This window comes from Polypterus senegalus, chromosome 3 (genome assembly GCF_016835505.1).
Source record: "Polypterus senegalus isolate Bchr_013 chromosome 3, ASM1683550v1, whole genome shotgun sequence".
NCBI classification, from domain to species: Eukaryota; Metazoa; Chordata; class Cladistia; order Polypteriformes; family Polypteridae; genus Polypterus; species Polypterus senegalus.
In genome coordinates, this window is record NC_053156.1 from 143,374,750 (window position 1) to 143,400,773 (window position 26,024).

Genomic DNA, 26,024 nt, shown 5'->3' on the forward strand with positions numbered 1-26,024 from the left:
GTGTTTTGTTAAGACAATAGCAAAAGAATGTGGAAAAAAGAATTTCAGCGAATGTGAAGTGGAGGCAAGGAAAAACAAACTATTTGTTGGCTTAAGCAGTGGTATCTATACTAATAAAAGGCAAAGCCCTCACTGACTCACTCATCACTAATTCTCCAACTTCCTGTGTAGATAGAAGGCTGAAATTTGGCAGGGTCATTCCTTACAGGTTACTTACAAAAGTTTAGCAGGTTTCATTTTGAAATTCTACGTATAACGGTCATAACTGAATCCTACTTACGTACATGTATACGTCCATAGCCTACAGCTTGGTGGCCGTGTGAGGCGGAGTTGCGTCCCCCATCACTACGCCTCCCACATAGTTGGCTGCCTGTCTATATTGCGTCCCCCATCCCCAGGCCTCCCACGTAATTGACTGCCTGGCCAAATAAGGCCGTCCGTCAGCAGCAATCCAAGCTGTGAGAAAACAGTAAAAAGGAGGCGTGTCAGACGTCGTGGTTCATTTTCTGATGCAGCTAGACGGAAATAACTTTGTGATGCTGCTGCCAAATACTTGCAGAAAAATCCACAAGTTAATAGACACGCTGTCGCTAAATACTCGCGGGCAAATCCACAAGTTCATAGAGACTCTGTCGTCAAATACTCGCAGGCAATTCCACAAATTCATAGAGACGCTGCCGCTAAATACTCGCAGGCAATTCCACAAGTTCATAGACACGCTGCTGCTAAATATTCGTAGGCAAATCCACAAGTTAATACCGGGAATGCCTGTTAAACATCTTAGATTCACGAGTAGCAATTTAGGTGGTGAGATGTCTATCAAGGTGATCACCATCAATCAAAGAACTGTCACTTACCAAGTGGTTTCCATGCCCAGAGATTCCGCCTGCCTTTTCCATTCTCTGTGTTACATATTGCACGGCCATATTAGGCTCAATCTTGATATCCGGAGGAACATTGTGTCTTATGTATTGAATGACTGGGACAGGTTCAAGGTGTGGACTGATGATGGTACAGGAGATAATTATACTACACAGGGGCACTATAAGAGTGAAATGCTTAAGACCTTCACCTATGCTTCTGCATGTGAGTTGATGGCTGCCGCTGAATTGTTCAGTTGTCGCTTTCAAGTGTACCGAAATGGCCAAATATTTTACACCTTTGGACAACCGCCAATGCCTCTTAAACATCTTAGATTCACAAGTGACAATTTCAGTAATGGACACTTTGATATTTATGAATGTTTAAACTCTCAAAAGCTGGATGCAAAGTTATCGATGAAGCCGGTTGTATGCTTGCAATGCTTGATAGATGCCGAATGTCACTTCAACACAAGTCCTGCAAATACTAACGTAATTGAAACAAACCATGAAACTCAAACCGATTATGACAGCAGCAATCCAAGCTGTGAGAAAACAGTAAAAAGGAGGTGTGTCAGACGTTGAGGTACATTTTCTGATGCAGCTAGACGAAAACAACTTTGTGACACTGTCGCCAAATACTCACAGAAAAATCCACAAGTTAATAGACATGCTGTCGCTAAATACTCAAAGGCAAATCCACAAGTTCATAGACACGCTTCCACTAAATATTCGAAGGCAAATCCACAAGTTAATACTGGGAATGCCTGTTAAACATCTTAGATTCACGAGTAGCGATTTGAGTAGTGAACACTTCGATGAATGAAACCTGTTATCTTTACAACGGTTGACAAACATGGAATGTAACTTGAACACAACACGTCCTCCAAATACGAACCTGATTAAAAGAAATAATGATAATCAAATCCTTGATGACAGCAACACTCATAACAGTGACAAAACAATTACATTGACAATCATGGTACGTTATTTTTAAAATGTTTCCTTTTCTTTTTCATAACTTCTTTAACACACTACATCTCTGCTGTGAAGCGTGGGTATTTTGCTAGTAAACAATAAAAGGAAAATGATGGAGTAATACAGCGTGGTAGAGACACTGGAAATTTCAAGTTCAGAAGGTTGCACAGTGCCCAGAATAAAAAGTAGTGTTCAGATATCAAAGTCAACGTGAAAAGGTGAATCATAGCCAACCGTCTTTTTATTCTGTTTCAGACAATATTACAAAAGCTGATGCCTGTGCCAAGGACACAAATCCACGTGGTGATGTTGCTGCTGTGCCCAGCTAATCTTCAGGCACTGGCTGCACACACTCCCCTGCCTTGGAAACTGCTGAGCATCCATCTGGCTGTGTGCTGATGGATGCTGTTCTGGAGTCACAAAATGCAATAGTAGATGCTGTAAAAGATGTGGCCAATGAACTAAGGAATATAAAGACTGTTATATGTGATATTGACCACAAATTAAATGAATTGGTTAATAAATAAATACTGCGTCTGATCACCTGTTTGTACATTCTGTTAATTACATTCAAACAAAGGTGTAACACTGTCTGATTTGGTTGATCATTTGGTGGGTCAGGGCCAGGTTTATCATACCATATCTCTTCAGGTATGGGCAAGCCATGATTGTTTGCCACATTATGTAGTATGCTACATGCTTGCACAATGTGACACATTTTCTGTGGACAATAGAGCAGAACATCAATAGAGTGGAAATGCTTTCTATTTACATAAGCAAATTCATTCTCTGAAGGCGCCTTTGTAGTTTAGCTTTGGCACCAAGTACCCCAATGGATAGATTCTCTGTTCTTTAGATGGCTCTTTGAGGTGACTCACTATCTTTAAAAGGACTGCTTGCCTTCTGCCACACTAGTAGGAAAAAACACCTGCGACGTGCAGGGTTTCCATTTTTATAGGCTATAGATGATGCAACACCTGGTCATTCTTTTGATGATTCATCCCTAGCTGATGTAACTTGTCCAGCACCATTGCAATAGCAATGTTTGTGCAGCTGACTGCTCCGATTACGTTTGGAAAACCGGACGTTGCTGCAAATTGCACTTTGATTTTTACCAGAGTGTAAGGAAATCTTATATATCTGGATGACAAGTGGATAATACCACCATGTACAGCTGGCATGGCTCGACTCAGTGATATTTGTGAAATAACGGATCGGTCAGCAAGTTCACTTTAATATGCTCCTGTGGCTAAAAACTCGAGAGTAGACTCAACTTGCAAAGATGCAGGTGGAGCACAATTCCTTAAAGTCTGCCTTTGTAAAGCCTGGTGCCAATTGACCACACAGCTCCAAGAGGATAGCTTTTAGAAATCAAAATCGACTTAGATGTCAGTTGTCATTATCTATAAATACGCACTCTCTTTTAATTTTTCCATTTGCGATGTCTTCTAACAACACTAAAGCAGCAATGGTAATTGGATAGTTTGGATATTCCATGCTTTATATTGTTACAGAATGATTACAACGAAGTGAATTACATTTTTTAAATGATATGTAATTAATTTTGGTATATTTGATAAAGCCGGCATCATGGATCGGAATATGAAAAAGAAGGGAAACGACACAAAAACAGTAGCACTGCTTTGATTCTGGGTGCCACCTGTTTGCAATACCGAGCAGAAAAGTGTGTACACACAGTGTGATGCTGCCATGAAAATGTGTGTGGTTTTACACCAAGTTTAGTTTTTATACATCTCGAACTGAGAGTGGAAATGGGCCTACACAGTATTTTTGTTCATACACACCCTTTATACAAGTAAAACCAGAATAAAAGAGTAAAGCAAATATAGATAGAGAAAAGGAACGCAGAATATTTCAGGGACCAGTGATCAAGAAAGTATCTCTTAGAACAAATGCAAGGTGAAAGTAATTTATGTACTTTTTTCAACAAAACTGAGTTTAGGTGAGAGCACCATAACAGTGGCATTGGACTATTATGTAGAATTGCTCATCTGGAGAAAAGAGGCATTGCCTGGGACATATATTGCATTGTCCTAGGATAATTGTATTGTGTTTGCAAGAACTACTGTATTGTTTTTATTTATTTATTTTGTGGAATAACATGATGTAAAGAATTTATGATTAAAAAGTAGAACAAACCTATCAAGTCACTCAAACTATTTTACATATTAAGAAGAGAAAATCATAGAGGAAAATAAGTAGTGACTATTGGCTATATAAAGATGACATGTGCATCATACTGGTTTATTAAAAGTGAGTTCAGAAAATGCATTAATTGATAGAGTTGTAACAAATTAAGAATATAGTCATGTATCCAATATCAAACTTCCATCCACAGTTGATTATTTTCGGGGGATATCTTATATTTATTCAGATAATGAAAATGTCTATTTTGTGATTAAAGTGGAAATTTTGGCTTTAAACTCGAAATGTCCACTTTAACCTCGTAGTTTACTTTATCATTGAAGCAGACCATTTTAAACATCATCTTAAAACCGACCCAGTTGTTAAATCGCTATGCGCTTCTGGTTTTTCCTCCTGACCTGACAGCAGCGGCAAGCAGCATCACCAGACAAAACACATTCAATTTATAATATTCCAGCTCTCTGCGCATTTAGAATTCTTAGATTTATACTTGATGTCATTTTCATGATGAAACACCTGCAAGCAACACTTTACAAATACATTTTTGCAAAAATTGGCTCCTGTTATCTCAATACATATTATTAGAAAATCCTGAATAATTAAATGTTTTAAGATAATAGGTAATCTGCCTTTTATCATGTCTTTTTCTGTAGAGAAATATAAAATTCTTTATTTTTATGATAAAAGTATCCCATTACCTAATTCATTTACAGTGAAAACATTTGCTAATGCTTTTTTTTTTGTAGGGAAGGAGTAGGTGTGGTGGATCTGTCTGTTGGTAGAGATATGACATCCTGTGCCACTTTAGTGAGGAGTAATGGCACTTCTTTGTACTTAACCAGGCAAGTTCACCAATGACAAATAAAATGTGATGTTCATTTTGATTACTTTAACTAAGTTACATTTACACCCTTGTATTACAGGGATCTTGCAGCAGCAATTGATAGAATGGACAGATTTAATTTTGATGAGATGATTTATGTGGTAAGTTTAATTTTTTTTTCAATACATATTGTAGTGCTATATCTGTGGCCATATATTAATCTAAAAATTAGGGAATATAGACATGACTAATTGTTCTTTGTAGTGTTTTTTATTTCTGTGCATCTCCCACTGCTAGAAAGTGTACATTGGTTTAACATACAGAAGCTACCTTAACGGCTATGTATGATTTTTCCCTTGAAATATATTGTAACAAAGCCCAATATATAGTAGCACACAATTGTTAATGTTGGTTATTAAACATTTCTTCTTCACTTATTAGAATTTAAGGACAAAATAATAATTTTAACGAGAGCAAAACATCAATCGCCTTCCACTGTTCACCTAATTTTGCATATTATAATTTTTAAACAATTGTAATTTTTATTGTTAAAATTAACTGTCAGAATCACAAGACTAGTAAGTAACTTGTCCATGTTTCACATACTAATTATTTAGAAAGCCAACATGCTAAGCTGATAAGTTAAAAACGTTGGCTCTCAATTTGTGTTATTTCATAAAGAATTGGGCATGTCTTCGGTTCATCACGCAATCACTTTTAGTGTCAGATGGAGATGTGGCTCTTGCTTGCATATACATCACAACCCCTTTAATCACTTCGAAAAAGAGGTACCCAAGTGAGTTCCTGGAGAGTGGAACCTTACTATGTCCATTACTATGTTTTCATTTAAAAATGACATTTTTAAAACAAAATGATCTCCACACATAGAAAAATTGTGAAATAAGTGAAGGGGTCTGAATAATTTCTGAATCCATTGTATTATATATTCACATTAATACCATAGTTTTAATGTGTGCCCTGAGCAATTATTTTTCTCATACTTGCAGAGCATGTATGCTTTCTACAATACAAATTGCACTTCACAATTGGCTATTTACACCACCTGATCCTAAAGGAAATTGCCTGCAGCAAGCAGTATGTGTTTTGAAAAATGATAGCACATTGTGCATTCCCAAGTGTATTATTCTATAAATGGGCTGGATTTGTAATGTCATGTGTAATAGAGTATTTACAAAAAAAATATAGGGTACACTTGTATGTGTGTTTTAATGTCCCTTACTAGCATGGTCACAACTACTGTATATACTGTAACTTAATACTTGCAATTACCTGGCATCATTCCTCGAAACCTGTCTCCATTAACTCGGCAGTGTATAACTGACATGGACCATTGACTTGGAGACTTGTTTATGTGGAAGAAAAATAGTCATTTAGTATAGGCTTTGTACTGCTAAAAAGCTGGCAAACTTAATAGAAATACATAGTTCCACAAGAACTAATTTAGTTGGCAGGGAAAAGAAAATACAATATGAATTTTTAATTCCTTGGTTAAATTGGAAGAAACACCCAAGTTGGAAGAATCTCATAGGGAACCAAATATAGAAAGAATAAAAAATGAGAAATTCCTGAATTAGGAGATGCAAATACTGAAAATATAATGAGGATATGGTGGCTTAGTAAGCATGGTTCCACCAAATATTTGAGTTTATAATATCAAATCAGAAATATTTTGTACATTTTTGGCTAAAAAAACAGTTCTATAACTTTGTAACCAAGGAAAGCAGTGTACTGTTGCATATGCACCTTATATGATTTTCATGTATGTGTCCATCATGCAATATCTGTTTTGATAAAACTTTTGAAAATAATGGAGCTGAAGGTGTGAGAAATGTTGAATACTGTTTTTCTAAAAGACATGTGGATGTTTAATGACTGCTAGCAGAATCAGAGGACTAGAAAGCAATTGAGTTTTCTAGAATATGTTGCTAACACCAAGAATTGATTTCCAGTTAAGAAAGTTGAATTGAAAATGGTTGTCACCCTGGAAGGGAGATGTGAGTTAGATGGTCACCTGTTGGTTTGCTTTGCATCTATTTGTTGTTTGGTTGCTAGGTAATGAGAAAATAAGCAGTTGAGGTTTATAAATATTAAAGATCAAGCAATTTATAATTAAAGTAAAAGAAGTATGTTCCACAAAGTATTTCAAATCAAACTTAGCAGCAGTAATTGGTACTTATTAAAAAAAGTGGTTGCACTAGAAACCTGTAGCCAATATACCCAAATGTTCGACACCCCTGCTATATTATAAGATGGTGCATCTGCCTGTGCTACCAGTAACATAAGTAGTATACAGCTTACTAAAAGCTTTAAGGTAAAGCAGAGTTTTGATAATAGGAAGTGCAGGTGTCTGCAGATTGAAAGAAGTGAAAAAGGCTTATATACTGTTTTCTTGTTCTTCATCATTAAATTTTTAATTTGTTCATTATTCCTGTTGGCTTATTGCAGATCTTCTCTACTTTCACACCTCTTACAAAGTTCATGATATACAGTTGTTGTCCACAAGAAAATCGGATTGTGTGTTTCATGGCTATAGTATTAGATGCTTCACTGTGATCATTTACTGGGGCAAATGTTGGGTAGTAGTGTGATTGTTATAAATACATAAGTTTGTATATAAGGCTGATTTTATTTTATTTAACACTCAGTTTGCTCCATTATGGTGACTATCACCTTGTGATCCACTTGACTAACACTTAAGGTTCACAGGTGATCCGCAGACGACACTATGAGAACCACTGATATAAATTTCTTACTTGGTTTGCTAAAGTAACATTTTGGGTAACATTACCCTGTCTTTTAGCTACCTAAAATAATCCATTCATAAAGTATCATCATTGACTGAGGAAAAGAGATTGATTAACAATCACTCCTTGCATGAAGACATGTGATGCTTGCTCGATTGGTGTTGAAAAGCCACACATTTTTTTTATATATTCACTGCCCTTCAAGTACAAGGGTGTTGTACCAAAGCAGCCTGAGTTGCCTTAAAAGTCTGCATATTTTAATGTTTTTAGTTAACCAATAAAAGGTATCATTTTGCTTGACTTCTCACTACACTGCACTTGAACAAAAACACAAGCAGCATGGGCACAACTGAGAGGGAAGGTTTCTTAAGTCTTGAATATATCCTAGATATTTTACAGGCATGGATTTTCGCTTCAAGCCAATGTTACTTCTATTTGTTTGTAGATTTACCTAGTTTAATGGTTAGGAACTGTTGGTTTGATGGTGGTGTATTGTCCTTTGTATTTGCAGAACATTTTGCAGTAGCTAGTTGTATAACGGCACCCAAAGGCAGGATAAGAAAAGCTGTAAAAAGCATAATATTAGATGGAATCATAGCCTTAAAGTCGAATTTTAATGTTGATTTGACAGTATCCATCTATCCAACATGTTAAATCCTAATTACAGGGTCACAGGGGTCTGCTGGAGCCAATCCCAGCCAACACAGGGCGCAAGGCAGGAAACAAACCCCGGGCAGGGTGCCAGCCCACCGCATGGCGCATGCACACACACACTTGGGGCAATTTAGAACCGCCAGTAGACCTAACCTGCATGTCTTTGGACTGTGGGAGGAAACCCGGAACATACAAACTCCACGCAGGGAAGACCCGGGAAGCGAAACCGGGTCTCCTTACTGCAAAGCAGCTGCACTACCTACTGTGCCACCATGCTGGCCATGAATTTGACTGTAATACAGGTTACTTACTAACTACACCCCAGGGAGCGCCACGCACCAGCCACTTTATGTCAATCATTTAAGACCCTGCACAGCAGCTGTCCTTTAGTTTGACTGCTTTGTCTTGTGGGATGTTAAAGTGTCTCTCGAGGGACATCTGGGTTGATTATTACTTTCCTTATTTTCTGAATCTGCACATAGATTATTATTGTTCTCTTGTGCATCCTTTTTTGCCTTCTTTTCTCTCCAAAACTTTTGTGTCTCTTTTTGACACGCTGCTCTTTCTTCTTCGCTTAGTCATTCACTGCCATTTTTTAAGAGCTGGGGGCACATGAAGTTTGTCTCCCAAAAGCATTCCAACAACTGCGAGGTTTGATGTCCATGAACTTGTTTTAAATTGTAAAAGTAGGGTGTGACGTGCAAAAGTCACTGTCTTATGGGTCTTGCTTCTTAAGGTTGCAGTGTCTAGTCTTGCATGATGTCAAAGTGTCTCTCCGAGATGATCATGTCTCGACCCAATATTTTCTATATACTGTAATAGATATTACAAATATTTTCCAGGGCATTATTTCTCCCTTCCTTTGTGTTTTAAGGTGCAGTATTGTTTAATTTGGGGTCATTTTTGCCCTTTGCCACAATTAGTTCTGATGCTGTATAAGAAAGTCAGTGACATAGTCATAGCATTCTACAGTCCTCTGCACCTTGCTACATCATAGAGGTGGACTCTGAAAATTAAAAGCAAGCAAGCAAGCTGTACGTACAAATAGTGAAATTTGTTGGCACCTGCAAGGAAAGAAGGAAACCAAGTGTTTTAGACTATGCAAATGGAGGAGAGCTGCATTGTGTTCCATATTGATTGGCTGCCAAAATGAAGTAGCAAAAATAAAGCAACAATGCCGGACTTTTGTGTGGTGCAATAGAAAATTTGGATTGAACCATGATAAAAAAAAAAAGTCCTGAGGGAAATGTGTAATCAGTCACCCCTTGCAATTCCTGGTCATAGAATTTGACTCCCTCAGAGGCAACAAGATTAAGCTATTAGTTATTAAATTTAACATAGTTATTAAATTTAACATATGTTCTGACTAGCAGTTGTGTCAAGTCATAAAGAGTGACACTAATCACAAGCAACTGCTGAATATACAATATTGAATCTCTGAAGAGAGCATTAGCCAAGAGTAAAGATGTTTAGTGTAGTGAAAGGACTAGATGCAAAATATATAAATAAATATATAGTTAGGTCCATAAATATTTGGACAGAGACAACTTTTTTCTAATTTTCGTTCTGTACATTACCACAATGAATTTTAAATGAAACAACTCAGATGCAGTTGAAGTGCAGACTTTCAGCTTTAATTCAGTGGGTTGAACAAAAAGATTGCATGAAAATGTGGGGCAACTAAAGCATTTTTTTAACACAATCCCTTCATCTCAGGGGCTCAAAAGTAATTGGACAATTGACTCAAAGGCTATTTCATGGGCAGGTGTGGGCAAGTCCGTCGTTATGTCATTATCAATTAAGCAAATAAAAGGCCTTGAGTTGATCTGAGGTGTGGTGCTTGCATGTGGAAGATTTTGCTGTGAACAGACAATATACGGTCAAAGGAGCTCTCCATGCAGGTGAAAGAAGCCATCCTTAAGCTGCGAAAACAGAAAAAACCCATCCAAAAAATTGCTACAATATTACGAGTGGCAAATCTACAGTTTGCTACATCCTGAGAAAGAAAGCAAGCACTGGTGAACTCAGCAACGCAAAAAGACCTGGGGCCTCATGTATAAACGGTGCATACGCACAGAAATGTTGTGTAAGAACTTTTCCACGTTCAAATCGCGATGTATAAAACCTACACTTGGCGTAAAGCCACGCACTTTTCCACGGTACCTCATACCTTGTCGTGCGCAAGTTCTCCGCTCGGTTTTGCAAACTGGCGGCACCCAGCGTCAAAGCACTACTACTGTTCCTGTGTGGTTACTCCTTATTTTCCTGACGCAGCTTTATAAATACACTGAAACTAACCGCATATTATTTATTAGTGTAATGCATCTGATTGTAATTAACTTGTAACAATATAATGGTCCAGGGAATAGCCATAGTATTCCAAATACCATAGCTGCTTTAGCGTTGTTACTCTAACTGCACCTTCTTCTTCTTTCAGCTGCTCCCATTAGGAGTTGCTACAGCGGATCATTTTTTTCCATATTACTCTCACTGCACCACTCGGAGTAATTAGATCACTGTATCTGAGTGTGAATCACAGCAGCAGGTGATCGGACAGAGAATTATCAGTATACAGCTTCACGAACATGCTGTCTCAGCCACAGCAAAACGTTTCAAAGCCTTTCCTGTACGGACCTCGTGGTTCAGAAACAGTTTCATCCCAAGAACTTTAAACGCACTCAATCAATTGCTCCTTGTAGAACTGTCAGTACTTATAAGTACAATCACCCCACTGTAAACTTGCACTACAGTTATAATATTACACAACCTGCGCCACTTTATAAAGTGCGTATTTACATATGATGACGATATCATTTTTAAGATGAAATGCAGCAAAATATGTTTATTATATTATACAGATAAAACTTTAACTTCATTTAAATAATCCATATTCTTCACTGGGACTGGCGTGAAGGATAGAATAATTAAACATGTACTACGAAGATATTTCAATGTTCCTTAAACATTTTGAAGAATTGGCGCTCTAAGCTTACAGATGGCTTAACGTCTATTACAGAGCTGATTGTGTGGCGATCCACCGTGCATAAGATAACATATTGACAATGGACTTTCTCTATTGGACATAGAGCTGCCCATGAGTACTGCTGCAATAAATAATTTCATCGAAGGTCGCACACAATCACTGCGCCGTGAAACCCATGTTTAATAACGTGCTTTAACTATCATCATTAAAATGATATCACGTATACATCTCAGTATTTTAGTTATTTGGAGAGCTGTAATATGAATGTAATGGATTTTGTGTCCTGTCGAAGGAAGAGAGCCGGTTTAAGAAGCACGTAGTGATTCACACACATAGAGCATATAGAAGATCACATACAAAACAAAGCATTTAACGTGCTATACTTTAATTATGATGTGAGTTGAGAAACTGGTTATTAAACGATTTTAAGATGAAGTTTATAATGTTCTATTTTAATGACAAAATAAACTACGTGATTAAAGTGGAAATTTCGAGATTGAAGTTGACATTTCATGCTTTTTCCTCACTGTGTGCCTTTTTTCTCTGTACCCTAATAAGCTTTCATATGATACTCAGACAGTGGGCTACAACTTGCCTTTTCACGGCGACTTTGATATGTGACTTCTTTTTTATTTCCGACACTGTGCGACATTTGTGAACGTGAGCTTTCAAGTTTCTCCAACACACTATGTCACTCGATCATCTTCCTTTTGTTGATTATACCACAGTTTAATTAAACAAATAGTATGTTTTTCCTTTGCCTCCACTTGGTATTCGCTGAAATTCTTATATTTTCCCCCGTGCTTTTCCCATTGTCTTTTCACAGAAGGCTGAGCTTAAGGGTGATTTATATTGATTTGCATATTCAAAGAGGCGTAATTCTGTAAGGAGTTGGGGCGTTACATAAAGCGTGTGCACAAGTGTTACTTTTCACACTGACCGGGATTTATCTACCGGAAGAACGTGGAAGTTGGAGTAAGCACAGATTCCTGCATCTGGATTTTTCTGTGCGTAAGCACATTTCGGCTTTTGTGCTTACGCCATATTATAGTGCGAATTATACGCACGCCGTTATACATGAGGCCCCTGGACGTCCACAGAAGACAACAGTGGTGGATGATCGCAGAATCATTTCTATGGTGAAGAGAAACCCCTTCACAACAGCCAACCAAGTGAACAACACTCTCCAAGGGGTAGGCATATCGATGTCCAAGTCTACCATAAAGAGAAGACTGCATGAAAGTAAATACAGAAGGTGCACTGCAAGGTGCAAGCCACTCATAAGCCTCAAGAATAGAAAGGCTAGATTAGACTTTGCTAAAGAACATCTTAAACAGCCAGCACAGTTCTGGAAAAACATTCTTTGGACAGATGAAACCAAGATCAACCTCTACCAGAATGATGGCAAGAAAAAAGTATGGAGAAGGCGTAGAGCAGCTCATTATCCAAAGCATACCACATCATCTGTAAAACACTGTGGAGGCAGTGTGATGGCTTGGGCGTGCATGGCTGCCAGTGGCACTGGGACACTAGTGTTTATTGATGATGTGACACAGGACAGAAGCAGCCAAATGAATTCTGAGGTGTTCAGAGACATATTGTCTACTCAAATCCAGCTATATGCAGTCAAATTGATTGGGCAGCGTTTCATGATACAGATGGACAATGACCCAAAGCATACAGCCAAAGCAACCCAGGAGTTTATTAAAGCAAAGAAGTGGAAAATTCTTGAATGGCCAAGTCAGTCACCTGATCTTAACCCAATTGAGCATGACTAAACTTCGGACAGAAAGGCCCACAAACAAACAGCAACTGAAAGCCGCTGCAGTAAAGGCCTGGTAGAGCATTAAAAAGGAGGAAACCCAGCATCTGGTGATGTCCATGAGTTCAAGACTTCAGGCTGTCATTGCCAGCAAAGGGTTTTCAACCAAGTATTACAAATGAACATTTTATTTCCAGTTATTTAATTTGTCCAATTACTTTTGAGCCCCTAAAATAAAGGGATTACGTTAAAAAAATGCTTTAGTTGCCTCACATTTTTATGCAATCTTTTTGTTCAACCCACTGAATTAAAGCTGAAAATCTGCACTTTAACTGCATCTGAATTGTTTCATTTAAAATTCATTGTGGTAATGTACAGAACGAAAATTAGAAAAAAGTTGTCTCTGTCCAAATATTTATGGACCTAACTGTATAATTGGTTATTTTATAGCTGTTTGAATTTTGTGTTTTCTGGAGAATGATAGTAGTCAATTAACATATACAATTAGTTTATTATGTCTGTATGCATGTTACCTTCTTCTGGGGATTTGTTTTTCATTTGGAAGTTATAACTTATTTTAAAGGAATACTTTAATGTACCTGAGGATTAATGAAAATAAAAAGTTAGTATTTCCTACTTTTCTTAGAAATGATATTGTAACCCTTTTACAAACTAACTTTAGCAGGTTCTGAAAGGCACACCATTATCAGGATAAAGGGAGTCTAAACAAGTTAAAAAAAAAGTACACTAAGTTCAATGCCTTTTTTTCTGCATGTCACCCTTTGTTAAAAATGCTTCCCTGTTACAGTGATGTAGTCAGATGATAAAAGAAATTACTCCAGCACCTGAATAAGTAGCTGTTTATCAAAGTTGGGTTTGCCAGTCATTTTGTGTCTGCCAGACACATGAAGAATTTGTTGCAGCCTGGACACAACTAGATACTCTTTACTCAATGTCAAATAAAACTATATAAATGTTACATTTTGTTTTACCTGTTTTTTTTAATTAATATTTTACTTTTATTAAACTGATTAGTCGAGTAGCATGAATAGGAAGCACATTAAACAGACTCTGCTAATTAAATAAATATACAGTATAAGAGACATGATAATAAGGAAATGTGTCCTTTTCTTCACAGTCTGTGCTAAGTTGGTTCTACAAGGTACATAAAAAAAATCATGAGGAAAGAGATTTCAATTTAGTCCATTGATGTCATTGTGTGGGCCAATAGCTTACTTTTTCCTAAAAACGGTACTTGCCTAATAGCTAGAAAGGAGGAAATGGTGCATATACATTGAAAAGGAGCCTTAATAAATATTTTTTTCTTATTTTCCAAATCTGCTTATTGAAGTAAATGGTTGTTGTAAACTGTGAATGTACAGGAATTAATGAGCCTTCCCCAAAAGAGAAAGGAAACTGTGTCCAAAAAAAAAATAAAATACAGGTTAACCTTCAGACTGCACACAAAGAGGTTACAAACTTTTGAGCTGTGAGGCAATGGTAGTGACTACTGCACTGACAGTATACTTATAATACTAAATATTTACAACAGTTTTATTTTTTTCTCCAATTATTATTTCATAGACATGCACACAAAATCTAAAATGTAATATAAATGTACTGAAATTAAAATTAATTAATCTATTTGACATTTATTTGTTACTTTGAATAAAATTGTTCATCCTGTTGATTTCCTCTATTTATAGATTAAAACAGTTTCTTAGCAGTATGTCATTTTTACAGGAGTAGAAATTTGTAGAACTTTGAAACCAGTTTTTTCTTTCTTATTCTTTATTCTTTTCTCATTTCTAGACAGATAAAGGACAACAGAACCATTTTACACAAATGTTCCAGATCTTGAAGGCAATGGGGCATACATGGGCAGAACAGTAAGCACAAAAAATAGCCTAATGTAAATTGTATACCTAGAATTAAGAAGTCACTCAATGAAAGAGCCTATTCCAACCCTAAATGTTGCAGACATTTAGCTCAGTTTTTCATTTTTGGTAAAGAAATGTGGCACACATTATTTTGACACTAGAAACTGAGTTTTCTATCTGTCAGAATGTAGAAATACATTGTTTCTATGAGCTGTTCATCAAAGTTTTCAAAGTATGATGGCGAAAATTATAGGTTTTTCCTTGCTACAAGGTAAGGAGCTTGTCAAAGCTGTTTTTAATTAGACAGACTAGTCAAATAATATAATCATACATTGTACATCATGTTAATCATGTCCCTGTAGAACAGATTTTTCATATTTTTATGCTTTTTAATTCATGGTCTAATAGATGATGGCTTTTCTGTTCTTTCTTTTTTCCTAACTGTAGTCTTTACCATGTTCCATTTGGGATTGTTCAGGGTATGAAGACACGAAAAGGAGATGTGATTTTCCTAGAGGATGTTTTGGATGAAGCTCGCTCAAGAATGCTGCAAAATATGAGTGTTTCAAAAAGTAAGATGTGCCATCACAAAAACTAAGACAAAAAAAACATAAACAATTGAGAAGTGGAAGGCTAGGTACAAACCAAAAGATATATAATACTGAGAGCAAACACTGAAGTTATTCTATGAATGAATTCAGTCTTGGACACTGAACTGAATTCCATGCGATGTTATAAAGTGTAGCATCTGTTACTTGATGCATAGTGTCTTCTGGGAGGCAGCCCCTAGCAATAGTGCACAGCATCCAAGCAACACAGTAAAAAATTAAATACTAGAAATTTTTACACTGGTTCATAACTAAATTAATACATGTTAGACTTGTATTAATATCCTTTTAGGTTAAAATGTTCCAATGACCCACAATAGAACAATAGGAAAATGTATTTAAAATAAGATATCTTAACAGGGTGTCCCATTACGACAATTCATGTTATTTTAATTAACATGTAACTGGTTGGTAATATTGTTTTTTTTTTTCTTTCTTTTCTAGATAGATAGATACTTTATTAATCCCAAGGGAAAATTAACATACTCCAGCAGCAGCATACTGATAAAGAACAATATTAAATTAAAGAGTGATAACAATGAAGGTATAACAGACAGACAATAACTTTGTATAATGTTAATGTTTACCCATGGTGGAATTGAAGAGTCACATAGTGTAGGGGAGGAACGATCTCCTCAGTCTGTCAGTGGAGCAGGACAGTGACAGCAGTCTGTTGCTGAAGCTGCTCCTCTGTCTGGAGATGATATTGTTCAGTGGATGCAGTGGATTCTCCATTATTGACAGGAGCCTGCTCAGTTTCCATCACTCTGCCACGGATGTCAAACTGTCCAGCTCCGTGCCTACAATAGAGCCTACCTTCCTCACCAGTCTGTCTAGGCATGAGGCATCCCTCTTCGTTATGCTGCCTCCCCAGCATACCACCACGTAGAAGAGGGCGCCACAACCGTCTGATAGAACATCTGCAGCATCTTATTGCAGATGTTGAAGGACGCCAGCCTTCTAAGGAAGTATAGTTGGTTCTGTCCTTTCTTACACAGAGGATCAGTATATTCTAATGTATCAGCATATATTCTGCAAAGACAAAAGGACATCACAACCCAAATTTATTAAACTTATTAGTGTGTTTTATTGTTTTAGTTTGTATTCTTGCAGTAATGTATTCTGAAAATATATAAAGACCCAACACCTAAGCCATAGAACAGGGAATTGAACATTTCCAGGGTAACAATAGTATTTCAAGTAAAATATAACCTTTTGTTGTACATCTAAAGTTAACGCTGTGCCCCCATACAGACGAACGATGGTTCGTAAAAACTTATAAACTTGTACTTACATAGCCATTTATCAGCAAAATCAGTTTTACATCAGTAACATGTCAGGTTATATACAATCTTGCAAGAAATAAGTGACCATTACTATAGTGAAGATTAGCCAGTGTCCCATGTACAAAATACTATTGTAACTCCAGTTATCCATATATCCACTCATCAGTTTTTAATACTATTAAAAAACACTTTAGGTTCACTGAGAGCAAGGCAGAACCCAAACTTGGACAGGGTGCCACTCTATCACTGCCTTGAATGTAGAGGAATAATGGCTTGATCCATGATACCACTGCTGCAGGCCCATAAAATTGTCCATTTCAAAATGCAGCTAAACTCTGCCTTTTGTTGAACACTACACAAATTCATACTGGTTTTAGATCAGTGTGTGGTCTATCTGTATTAGCCAGCTGACCAACAAGTGGTGATCATTTGACAACTCAGCACATCTGTTTAATTTAGACTTCAGAATGTACATTTTCAGTCAGATGACATGACTACAAAGATGATCATTTATCTTTGGTCCAGTGATTTCTGGAATCAAGTACACTTGGTGCCACATTGTACTTAAACATGGTGTTTGTTTTAGGCAATCTGAGGTTAATATAGAAATCCAGTAACAATTCAGCATTTGAATTTAGATCAGGCAGGCCATTCATACCAATCACAACCCTCCAGTTATCTCTGTCTTTCCCTACCAGAACATTAAGTTTTTCAAAAAGGACTATAGACCCAAACAGTAATACTCTAGAACACTAAATCAATTGTCTCTAAAAACGGCCAGTTACTCTGAATAGTGCATAATCGCAAACAAAGTTACAATGAGGACAACCTCTCATCCACAGGAAAAAAGACCCAACTCTCCAGGACCCAGTTGAGAGCTCGTTAGTATTGCTCCTCCAACTAGTTTTTTTTCCCATGAAACAACTCTATACTAGGAGAAACACCATCTTTGACTAAAATGCTTGTCCCACAGCTAAAGTTTTGAATTGAATTGAATCCAGTTTTATTAGGTAGTATTTTAGAGAAGTTGTATTATTTGTCCCAAAAGCCAGTTTCCATTGCCTAGTTCTAGTATGCCTTAGTGAGTTTCATTGTTACCTAACCCAGGTGGCTTTGCATTTAAACCTCATTCTTTGTCTTGTGGGTAATAAGCCAACATGGAAAATCCACATAGCAACTTTTTTAGGCTGAGCTCAAACAAGTTACATGGGACACCTGCCACCAAGCACTCACCAGTGAACACTACTCACAAGTCAAACCCATGAATGAGTCCAAGTATCCCTGTTCCAGGCAAAATTCTTTTTAATTTAATTATAACATTCATAAGGGACAGATAATGGGTTGTTCTTTTTCTGTTTCCTTCTCTTAGACCTGTTTGCTGCATTTAACCAGGTCAGGAAAATATATCTCCATACAATGTTGACCTAAAACTTACTGAGGCACGCAAATCCCATTGGATCCATTCTGAATTTAGGAGTTATCTTAATCACTGATCTGGCTCAAACCATTTTTTCAAGCAAGACAAACAGAAAAATTAAAGTAATGTATTAAAATGAAGGATGGAAATATTTTGGGCATTCATTTGTTTTAAGCAAACCTAGGTACTGTATTGGCATACTCATACTCTTTTAAATCATTCTTCTTCCAACCTGCCATTAGTTTTAAATACTGCATCTAGAATACTACTTGCAAACATAAATGTCCAATATTTAAGTCTCCATGTGGACTAGATTTAAAGCTTTTTTTAACATATAAAGCTGATATGACCTTCAATTCACTTTACATTTACATTGAAATCACAAGATGCAATCCTTTACAGTTGTAAGCATACAGAAAATAATATAGCATGTAGTGTGTTTAGCTATGTGGCTCCAGAATCAATTGTTTAATCTGTGGAAAGACCCATCTACTTCAACACTTAAAAACCTACTCAAATTGTACCATTCATTTTTAGTTGCTCCTTTCCCTTTAACATTTTCCTATTCTTTATTCACTTGACACCTAAACCAAGATTCTTGTCCTGCCTTTTTGCTCACAATGTGAAAGTGATCAAGAAACTGTGGTTTTAACTGTAATAGCTCTTAATGCAAGTGTGCTAGCTTATACTATAGTCTGTTGCTAAGTTCCTAAGTCAGCATTTAATTATTGTACATTGTACATTTGTTAAAATTTCAGCACATTCAGGTTGTGTGACTTGCTCAGGGTCCGTCAAAGGTTGGTATTTAACCAGCAACATTGTGATTTAAAGTCCAATGCTTTGCCACAACACCAAACTACCTACCTAAATTCAGCCACACTTTTAACTTTACATATTACAAAAGCCAAGGGTTTATTTTGTCCATAATGTCTCCTTTTTCTCAGTTGCCAACTGTTCCCTTAATCTTCATGTTTGAGAACATTAAAATAAAGTATATGGAACTTTTTAATTTTTTTATTACTATTTATATACTGTATATGTTTATGTAAATTTGTAAATATTGCATGGGGTTGTTTTCTGTTATCGTTTTTCTTTTTCTATTTTATACTATTTTATACGAAAACTAAACTGAAATGAATAGGTTTAGAATATGAAACTTTTTTTAGGCATACGGTTCGTTTTTCTTCTCTTAATTTTTGAAGAGAATTGTTCCCACACAGATGTTTAAAAATAATTCTTTGCATTCATATAGCGCTTTTTTAATGTTGCCCTATTGTGTTAAACTATACTACATTCAGATATATTGAACCATTTTTTTTTCTTAAAGCAACCAAAAACTTGGATGACCCTGAAGAAACAGCAGAGAATGTTGGCACCAGTGCTATTGTTATCCAGGTAAAAACAATTTCCGTTAAACATTATCATTTTCATAGGCTCAACTATTCAATTTATATAAAAGTGACATTTGTGGACAATATGTTGTGGAGGTCATGATATAAAAATGATGCTAGATGACTCTTATTAAAGTTTTGTATTAAAATATTTACTTTAATTATAATAATAAGTGGTCTCAAAAGATTTGTAGGTATGACCCATATCAATCTATCCATTTAGTAATTTTCTAAACCTACTTTATCCTGAGCAGGGTCATGGGGAAGCTGTAGCCTAGCTTATCAAGCATAGGACTTAGGTCACAAGGCAGGAACAATCTCTGGAAAGAACATCAGTCACAGAAACTTCAAATCAGCTTGACTCGCCAAGCATGGTGCATATAATAATGAGTGACTTAAAAAAATTGCGAATTTGTTTAATTATTCAAATTACATTATTTTCATCACCAAATGTGACACTGTAAAAGTCAATGTTGTAGTTTACTTAGCTGAAAATGAGTACTTTATTACAGTGAAGATCAAATCAATCTGCTAACTTGTTCTGTGTTTTACTTTGTGAGTAAAAAGTAATTATAAAAAAAAACATTAGTAGGGTTTGTACAAATTAATTTTGTATCATCATTTACTATGACAGTGTTTCTCAACCACTGTGTTGCAGGCTTTTGCAGGATAATTGCGAGATGCTATTGTTTAAAATGGTAGTGGGTCATGAAATGGGGTACTGCTCTGATACATTCATTCAACCTCTCTCCCTGCTCTGACAATTGTGCTTGAATCAACAATAAGGAAACCAATACCTCCCAGCTTCTGACGAACAATCTGAAATCATCAAGGGGGACAAAGGGTGGCGAAAACATTTACATTCAATGGGAAAAAGTGGGTTGTGACGCCAAAAAGGTAGAGAAACACAGCACTCTGAAATATGTTGCTTAAAATAAAGCTGATTAAGGGCTGCTATTTCCACTATTGAGCACATTACCTATACTTTTTAGCACTGTGTAGTTTGGTCTCCCCCAGCATAATTGTTAATTACTGTTTTTCATTTCAGCCTGCGAAACAACAATAAAAACCTAGATTAAAACATAATTTCTGCAGCTGTAATGCGTGTCTTATGCGAAGGGAAAATAAGTATATAGTGACTCATCTGACAATCTGATTATTAAGCTTTATGTGTGATTTTGCATTCATTATCACAGTCTATTCCTAGTGATTTTGAGGATTTGCTTGATTAAAGCAAAACACCTAAACTGTTGGCCTTGGTGACTTTTCATCCTGTATTTTTAAAATCTGTTTAGACCAGCTAGTACCTGTTTTTACAGTGATTTTAAATCTTTCACAACAATTATAAATACTGCAAAAAATTACTTTAACTGAAGAATATTCCTTATGTTCCAAAGGGTGTTACATGATCCACATTAATTCTGTGGTCGAAATTTAACATCTTATTAAAGAAAGAAACATCCTCTAACAGGACAATTCAGTAATCAGGCAGGAGAAAAGCTTTTCATTGTATCTTTTAATTTCTCCTCGGCAAAATGCCTTGGAGGGAGCATTCTTCAAAAGCAGTCCATTTAAGCATGATCAGAATGGTCAGAGAAACAAAGTATAGAGGTTCATTTTATAAACTGTTGAATTTACATGCTGTGTCAATCAATGCATACGTTTTACTCTGGTTGGTTCATTGGGTTACACCCAAATGATTTATATAAAATAAAAGTGTATTATATTCTGGTTCTTCTTTTACCTTTTGAGATGAGACACCACTCTTGAAATTTCTGTGCATATAACAACTGTCCATTCTAGTTTATAAGACATCTGCTGATTTCTTAGTCATCTTTCAGTACATTTTGTATATTACATCAACCTTTCTTCTGGTACATTCTCAACAAATCTCCTGTTTCTTTATTACAAGTTTGCGTAATTATAAATGGCCCCTCTTGCCTCTGTGATTATTATTGTTTATCAGTTCTTGAGAGCTACAGTATTTAGTAGGTGATTTGCATCATTATAGCTTTATTTTTGCAGTTGCAGTAAAGGCAGGTTAAATAATATTTTTCAGCATTACACAGTATATCAGAGGCTATGATTAAACCTCAAATGTATATTCACTTGGTCCTAGTGCCTTTTATTAAAATTTTAGAAAGAGTTGTGACTTACACAAGTACGAAGTATAATATACAAATAGCTAAAGACACTTGAGTGTTCTGAATGTTTTTTCTTGTTTTTCTGCACAGTCATCACTGTTTAACTTTTCACTACAGTATTTTTTTCCACACAGGATGGATTTTGACATTTTTGCTTTACTCTCTATTACAAGGATTGTCTTATGGTTATAGTTTTCTTGTGCAAAATATGGAAATATTTTAGAATATTAGTGAAGCACTATCTCTCTCAACTAAACACATATTGTCTGATTACTAATTACACTTGTACTTTATATATTACTCATTTCCATATTTATAATTCTTTCTGTAATTATTTCTGCAGTACACATTAAGCCATCTGATTTTTAATTACAAGGATTGACCTTTTCATCTTTTTTAAATAAAGTTGATGACATTTGCAGCTTTCAGGATATTAGGAATTTCCTCATTATATAACATGTAATGAAAACTACACTTTATGGATTTACTTTTGTATTTTACGGATTTATGTTCATGATGAACCTGCACTGGTGCAAATGTGGGACCAGACTTGCTTTATAGCTTATGATTTTCTGTCATTTGTATCTTATTAATAATAGGCAAATGCCTGAAAAAGTGTAATGAAGACTTTGAGTGCAGCATATAAGGGCAAAAGAAGCAATTAAAATTTAACCCATGGAAAAATGTATTGCCTTACCAGCAACTCCTGACATCTAGTAAATGGCTAGACCAAACCTTGAGATCAGTCAAGCAAAAGCTGCAAATCATTATATTGTTGCTTTTTAACTATACAGTGTCACCCCACGGTTGACAAATTATGATGATATACCTTGCACCACTCAGAGTCCTCGTTTATAGTGTTAGAGAGCTGTGTGCTGACTTGTCTGTGATGATAAAAATTGTCACAGCTGTGAAGTGCATAATTCAAATTCACAGCACTAATGTATGGTATGAATTTTCAGATGAATATACTTTTTCAACTTTCGACAGGTTTTTATTTTGAAGAATATTTTTTGATGTGTTGCTTTTGCCATGTTCTTTGTAGTGGGGGCTGAGAAAAATTTTTAATCATCTGTTCATACAGAATGTTGAGAAAAAGTTTATGACATAACAGAACTCAATGGTGGCCAGTGCTGTACAAATACATTGTGAAAAATGAAAAATTGAAGAAAAAAAAAAAGAGACCATGAACAACTTGTTGAATCGAAGTCAGAACTCTTGACCAATGAATGACAAGGAGAGGCGGGTCTTCAAGTCAAAAGTCAATTCCATGAGTCTTTGGATGTACTGTTTATGTACACACTGATAATTCTGGAAGTAACTGTATAACAATATCGTAGCAAAAATAATTTACATGTTTTGGGCAAGCAACTGGATAACAGACATGTGAATTATGTGACACCATAAATTTTTTTTATATTTCCTTGGACATTTTTGACATTGTTTCCTGTTGTATAGCACTGGCCACCATTGAGTTTTTGTAATTGTAATTTTTGGTGGAGTATTCCTTTAACACTAGAATTGTCAGTGTGGCTTTGACATCATGGATCAGAAGGCACATACTAATTCAGCGTGAGCAGGAACACTCAAGAATAAAATTGAATAAAAAAAAAATCACATCCACAGTCATTCTCAGTCACGCACAACACTCACATCCACGTCCACAGTTTTCCCAGTCTCGTTCGCGCACAAGATCTGACACAGTTTTCAACTAAAGAGGGGGTGTAACAAAACAAGTTTGTACCACGTCTTTATCTGAAAACAGCATCAGATCGAAAGGGGCGGGGGGTGTGTGTCTGGAAACTTGAACGTGAGTCAGACAATAAAACTGGGGGGCTGCACTGAATAAGCTCCAGTTTTATTCTCTCAATCACGATCACACTCTAACACACACCAATCCTGATCTATATCCCTAAGTAAAAGCGCCAGTGTAAATTCACACCCGATCTGATGCTGTTCGTTTTCAAATAATATTGCATTAGTGCGATGATGTTTTCTGATTAATTTTATACCCAATGTCTCATATATTTGTCTTTTTCTTTTTTTTCTCCGTGCTGTGTTGACATTGTGCACCAGAAGGTGTGAGCTTATTCAGTGCAGCAGGAACACTCAATAAAACTGAATAAAAAGAAATACAGTAAAGTGACGGTGAGATACGAAGAAGGCAGATTCACCAGCGTTTGTGTTTCAGCTTTTATCCCTCCAGATCAGAGAATGTCCTGTTCCATTGCCTCAAAACACTACTCGCATCTACGGTTATTCCCAGTTTCAAATAAAAACTAACAGTGTTAGATACCTAGGGTGGTGTATGCATGGTGATCATGACTGAGAGAATAAAAGTGAAAAAAGAAAAGGTAACTTTTACAAGTACGTACTATAAATGTACACGGCCTGTTACAGATGCAAACCAAATGTATGTGTGTACTGTATAATATTAACAATAAGAGCAGCTCATTACTGAAAACAGCAAATAAAGGAGACAGTCAGGATCAAACCGGGGACTCTTGAATACAAGTCAACAAATCTTAGCACTACGCCACAGAAGCTGTTGTTATCATCCTTGAACCTTTTGTGAAAGTGTTTATTTGATCTTTGGACTTCAGGCTTCACACATTCTATAGTTTATGCCTACATTTTGTAACATTTATTACTAAAATATGAAAAAGTTTCTGTTTTAACAATGTGTTTACACAAATTACTGTAGAAACGGAACACACATGAAATGCATGTGTTCCAAATAACGATCTATTATTTCCACTCTAAAACTCCAGCAGTTCACTCACTCCCATATAATCAAACAAGGCATGAGCTGGGAGAATTTTGTGAACATTCTGCGACAGTGGGGGGATGGAATATCCGACTGCTTGCTGCTTGTCCTAACTGGCACATTTACAGGACAAAAGACGCTGATAGAGAGGTGTGAACGGATTTAAGATGGGCCAGATTTACGAGTTTTCTCATAGGCTCTGGTAATTCTAGTGTTACGCACATTTGATTTTCAGCTTTTTTTCATCTTCAGCTTTTCTCTACCCAGAAGCATTTGGACAAGCTCTTGAATGAATATTAGTTCAGTGAAGGGTACAGTTTCTCACACATGTAAATATAAACTGTGGGCCCTAGCTATGTAGAATTGCCAGTCAACCGAACCTGGGCAACTGTGGTTTGTAGGATAAAACTGTAGTGTCCAGAGAAAATCCATAAAGACAAGGAAGGAATAAACAAAACTCGACATATTTTTCAGATAATGAGTTCATCATAATGCTACACCATAAATTATGCTGTGCCAAAGTCTATTATGCTAACAGAGTGTAGAAGAAGTCAAATAAGGTTTGAGATAAAAGCATTGCACAGTGTTTATTCCCTAAATTATTAAATTTTGTCCTTGCATGTTTATATGATTTTAATGCCCTAAAGTACCATAGTGATAGAAGCATTTGAAGTATGTTTCAATTATGTTGATTAAAGAAAAAAAGATTTGTGGCTTCACACTATGATATTACCCATCCTCTAATGCTTCTCATATGTTCTAGTTATTCCTTCTATGCCATGCCATACTTGCTCCAATTGCCACGTACGTCATATTTATTTTTTGGTGATTCAGCCTTATTTACTCTTAATATAGCCTTAAAACGGAAACTAAGTATATATATTAGAATTCTTCTTGGATTACACACAGCTAAAACTTAGCTGTTGATGTTGTTACTGTTTACCTATTGATAAAGTTGTTTACACTTAAGTGAAGGTACTGTATATTATACCACTAATAACTGGATTTTGAACTTTGTAACAGACAAATCTGAAGTTGTAAAATTAGGAAATAAATTTTCAGATATCCTGCTTTTAAACAATGGAGTTCCTTAGTACTGTATATTTAGGTAATTACTGCGTACTTTGTTCACACATGACTGTAAAACCAGTTTCACTGGTATTCAACACTATGCATTAGCTGATAACACTGTTGTAGTCGGTCTGATTAGCAGCAAAAGTGAGTCTATGCGGATGAAAATTAAAAATTGTTGACAAAACTAAATAAATTATTATTAAAATAAAAAGATAATCACTCTCATATCATTACTGATCGTGTAAGAATTAAAATAGCTAATTGATGAAATGGTTCAAATTGAATATATCCTAAAGAAGGTTCATCAATAGCAGAACTGTAACCAGAGTTCTGTACTTCTATACTTTTTAGGGAATATTTTAATCCAAGGCTTCACAGTTTGATATGAGAACATATCAATTTATAATAGCTGGGTCGTTTAATATAAGGTCTCCCTGAAGAAGAAAATCCCTTAAGTGTTCTGAAC

At 36.0% G+C, this 26,024-nt stretch overlaps 1 protein-coding gene across 3 annotated transcripts in view; it reads left to right on the forward strand.

The window, feature by feature from the left end:
- rars2 (arginyl-tRNA synthetase 2, mitochondrial) overlaps positions 1–26,024 on the forward strand; it is a 103,200-nt gene that overhangs the window by 60,363 nt on the left and 16,813 nt on the right. For all 3 annotated transcript variants that reach the window (XM_039748008.1, XM_039748009.1, XM_039748010.1), the window contains 5 exons: positions 4,751–4,846; positions 4,928–4,988; positions 14,804–14,880; positions 15,319–15,443; positions 19,510–19,577. In XM_039748008.1, coding sequence (XP_039603942.1) covers positions 4,751–4,846; positions 4,928–4,988; positions 14,804–14,880; positions 15,319–15,443; positions 19,510–19,577 — 427 coding nt within the window. The remainder of the gene's footprint in view (positions 1–4,750; positions 4,847–4,927; positions 4,989–14,803; positions 14,881–15,318; positions 15,444–19,509; positions 19,578–26,024) is intronic.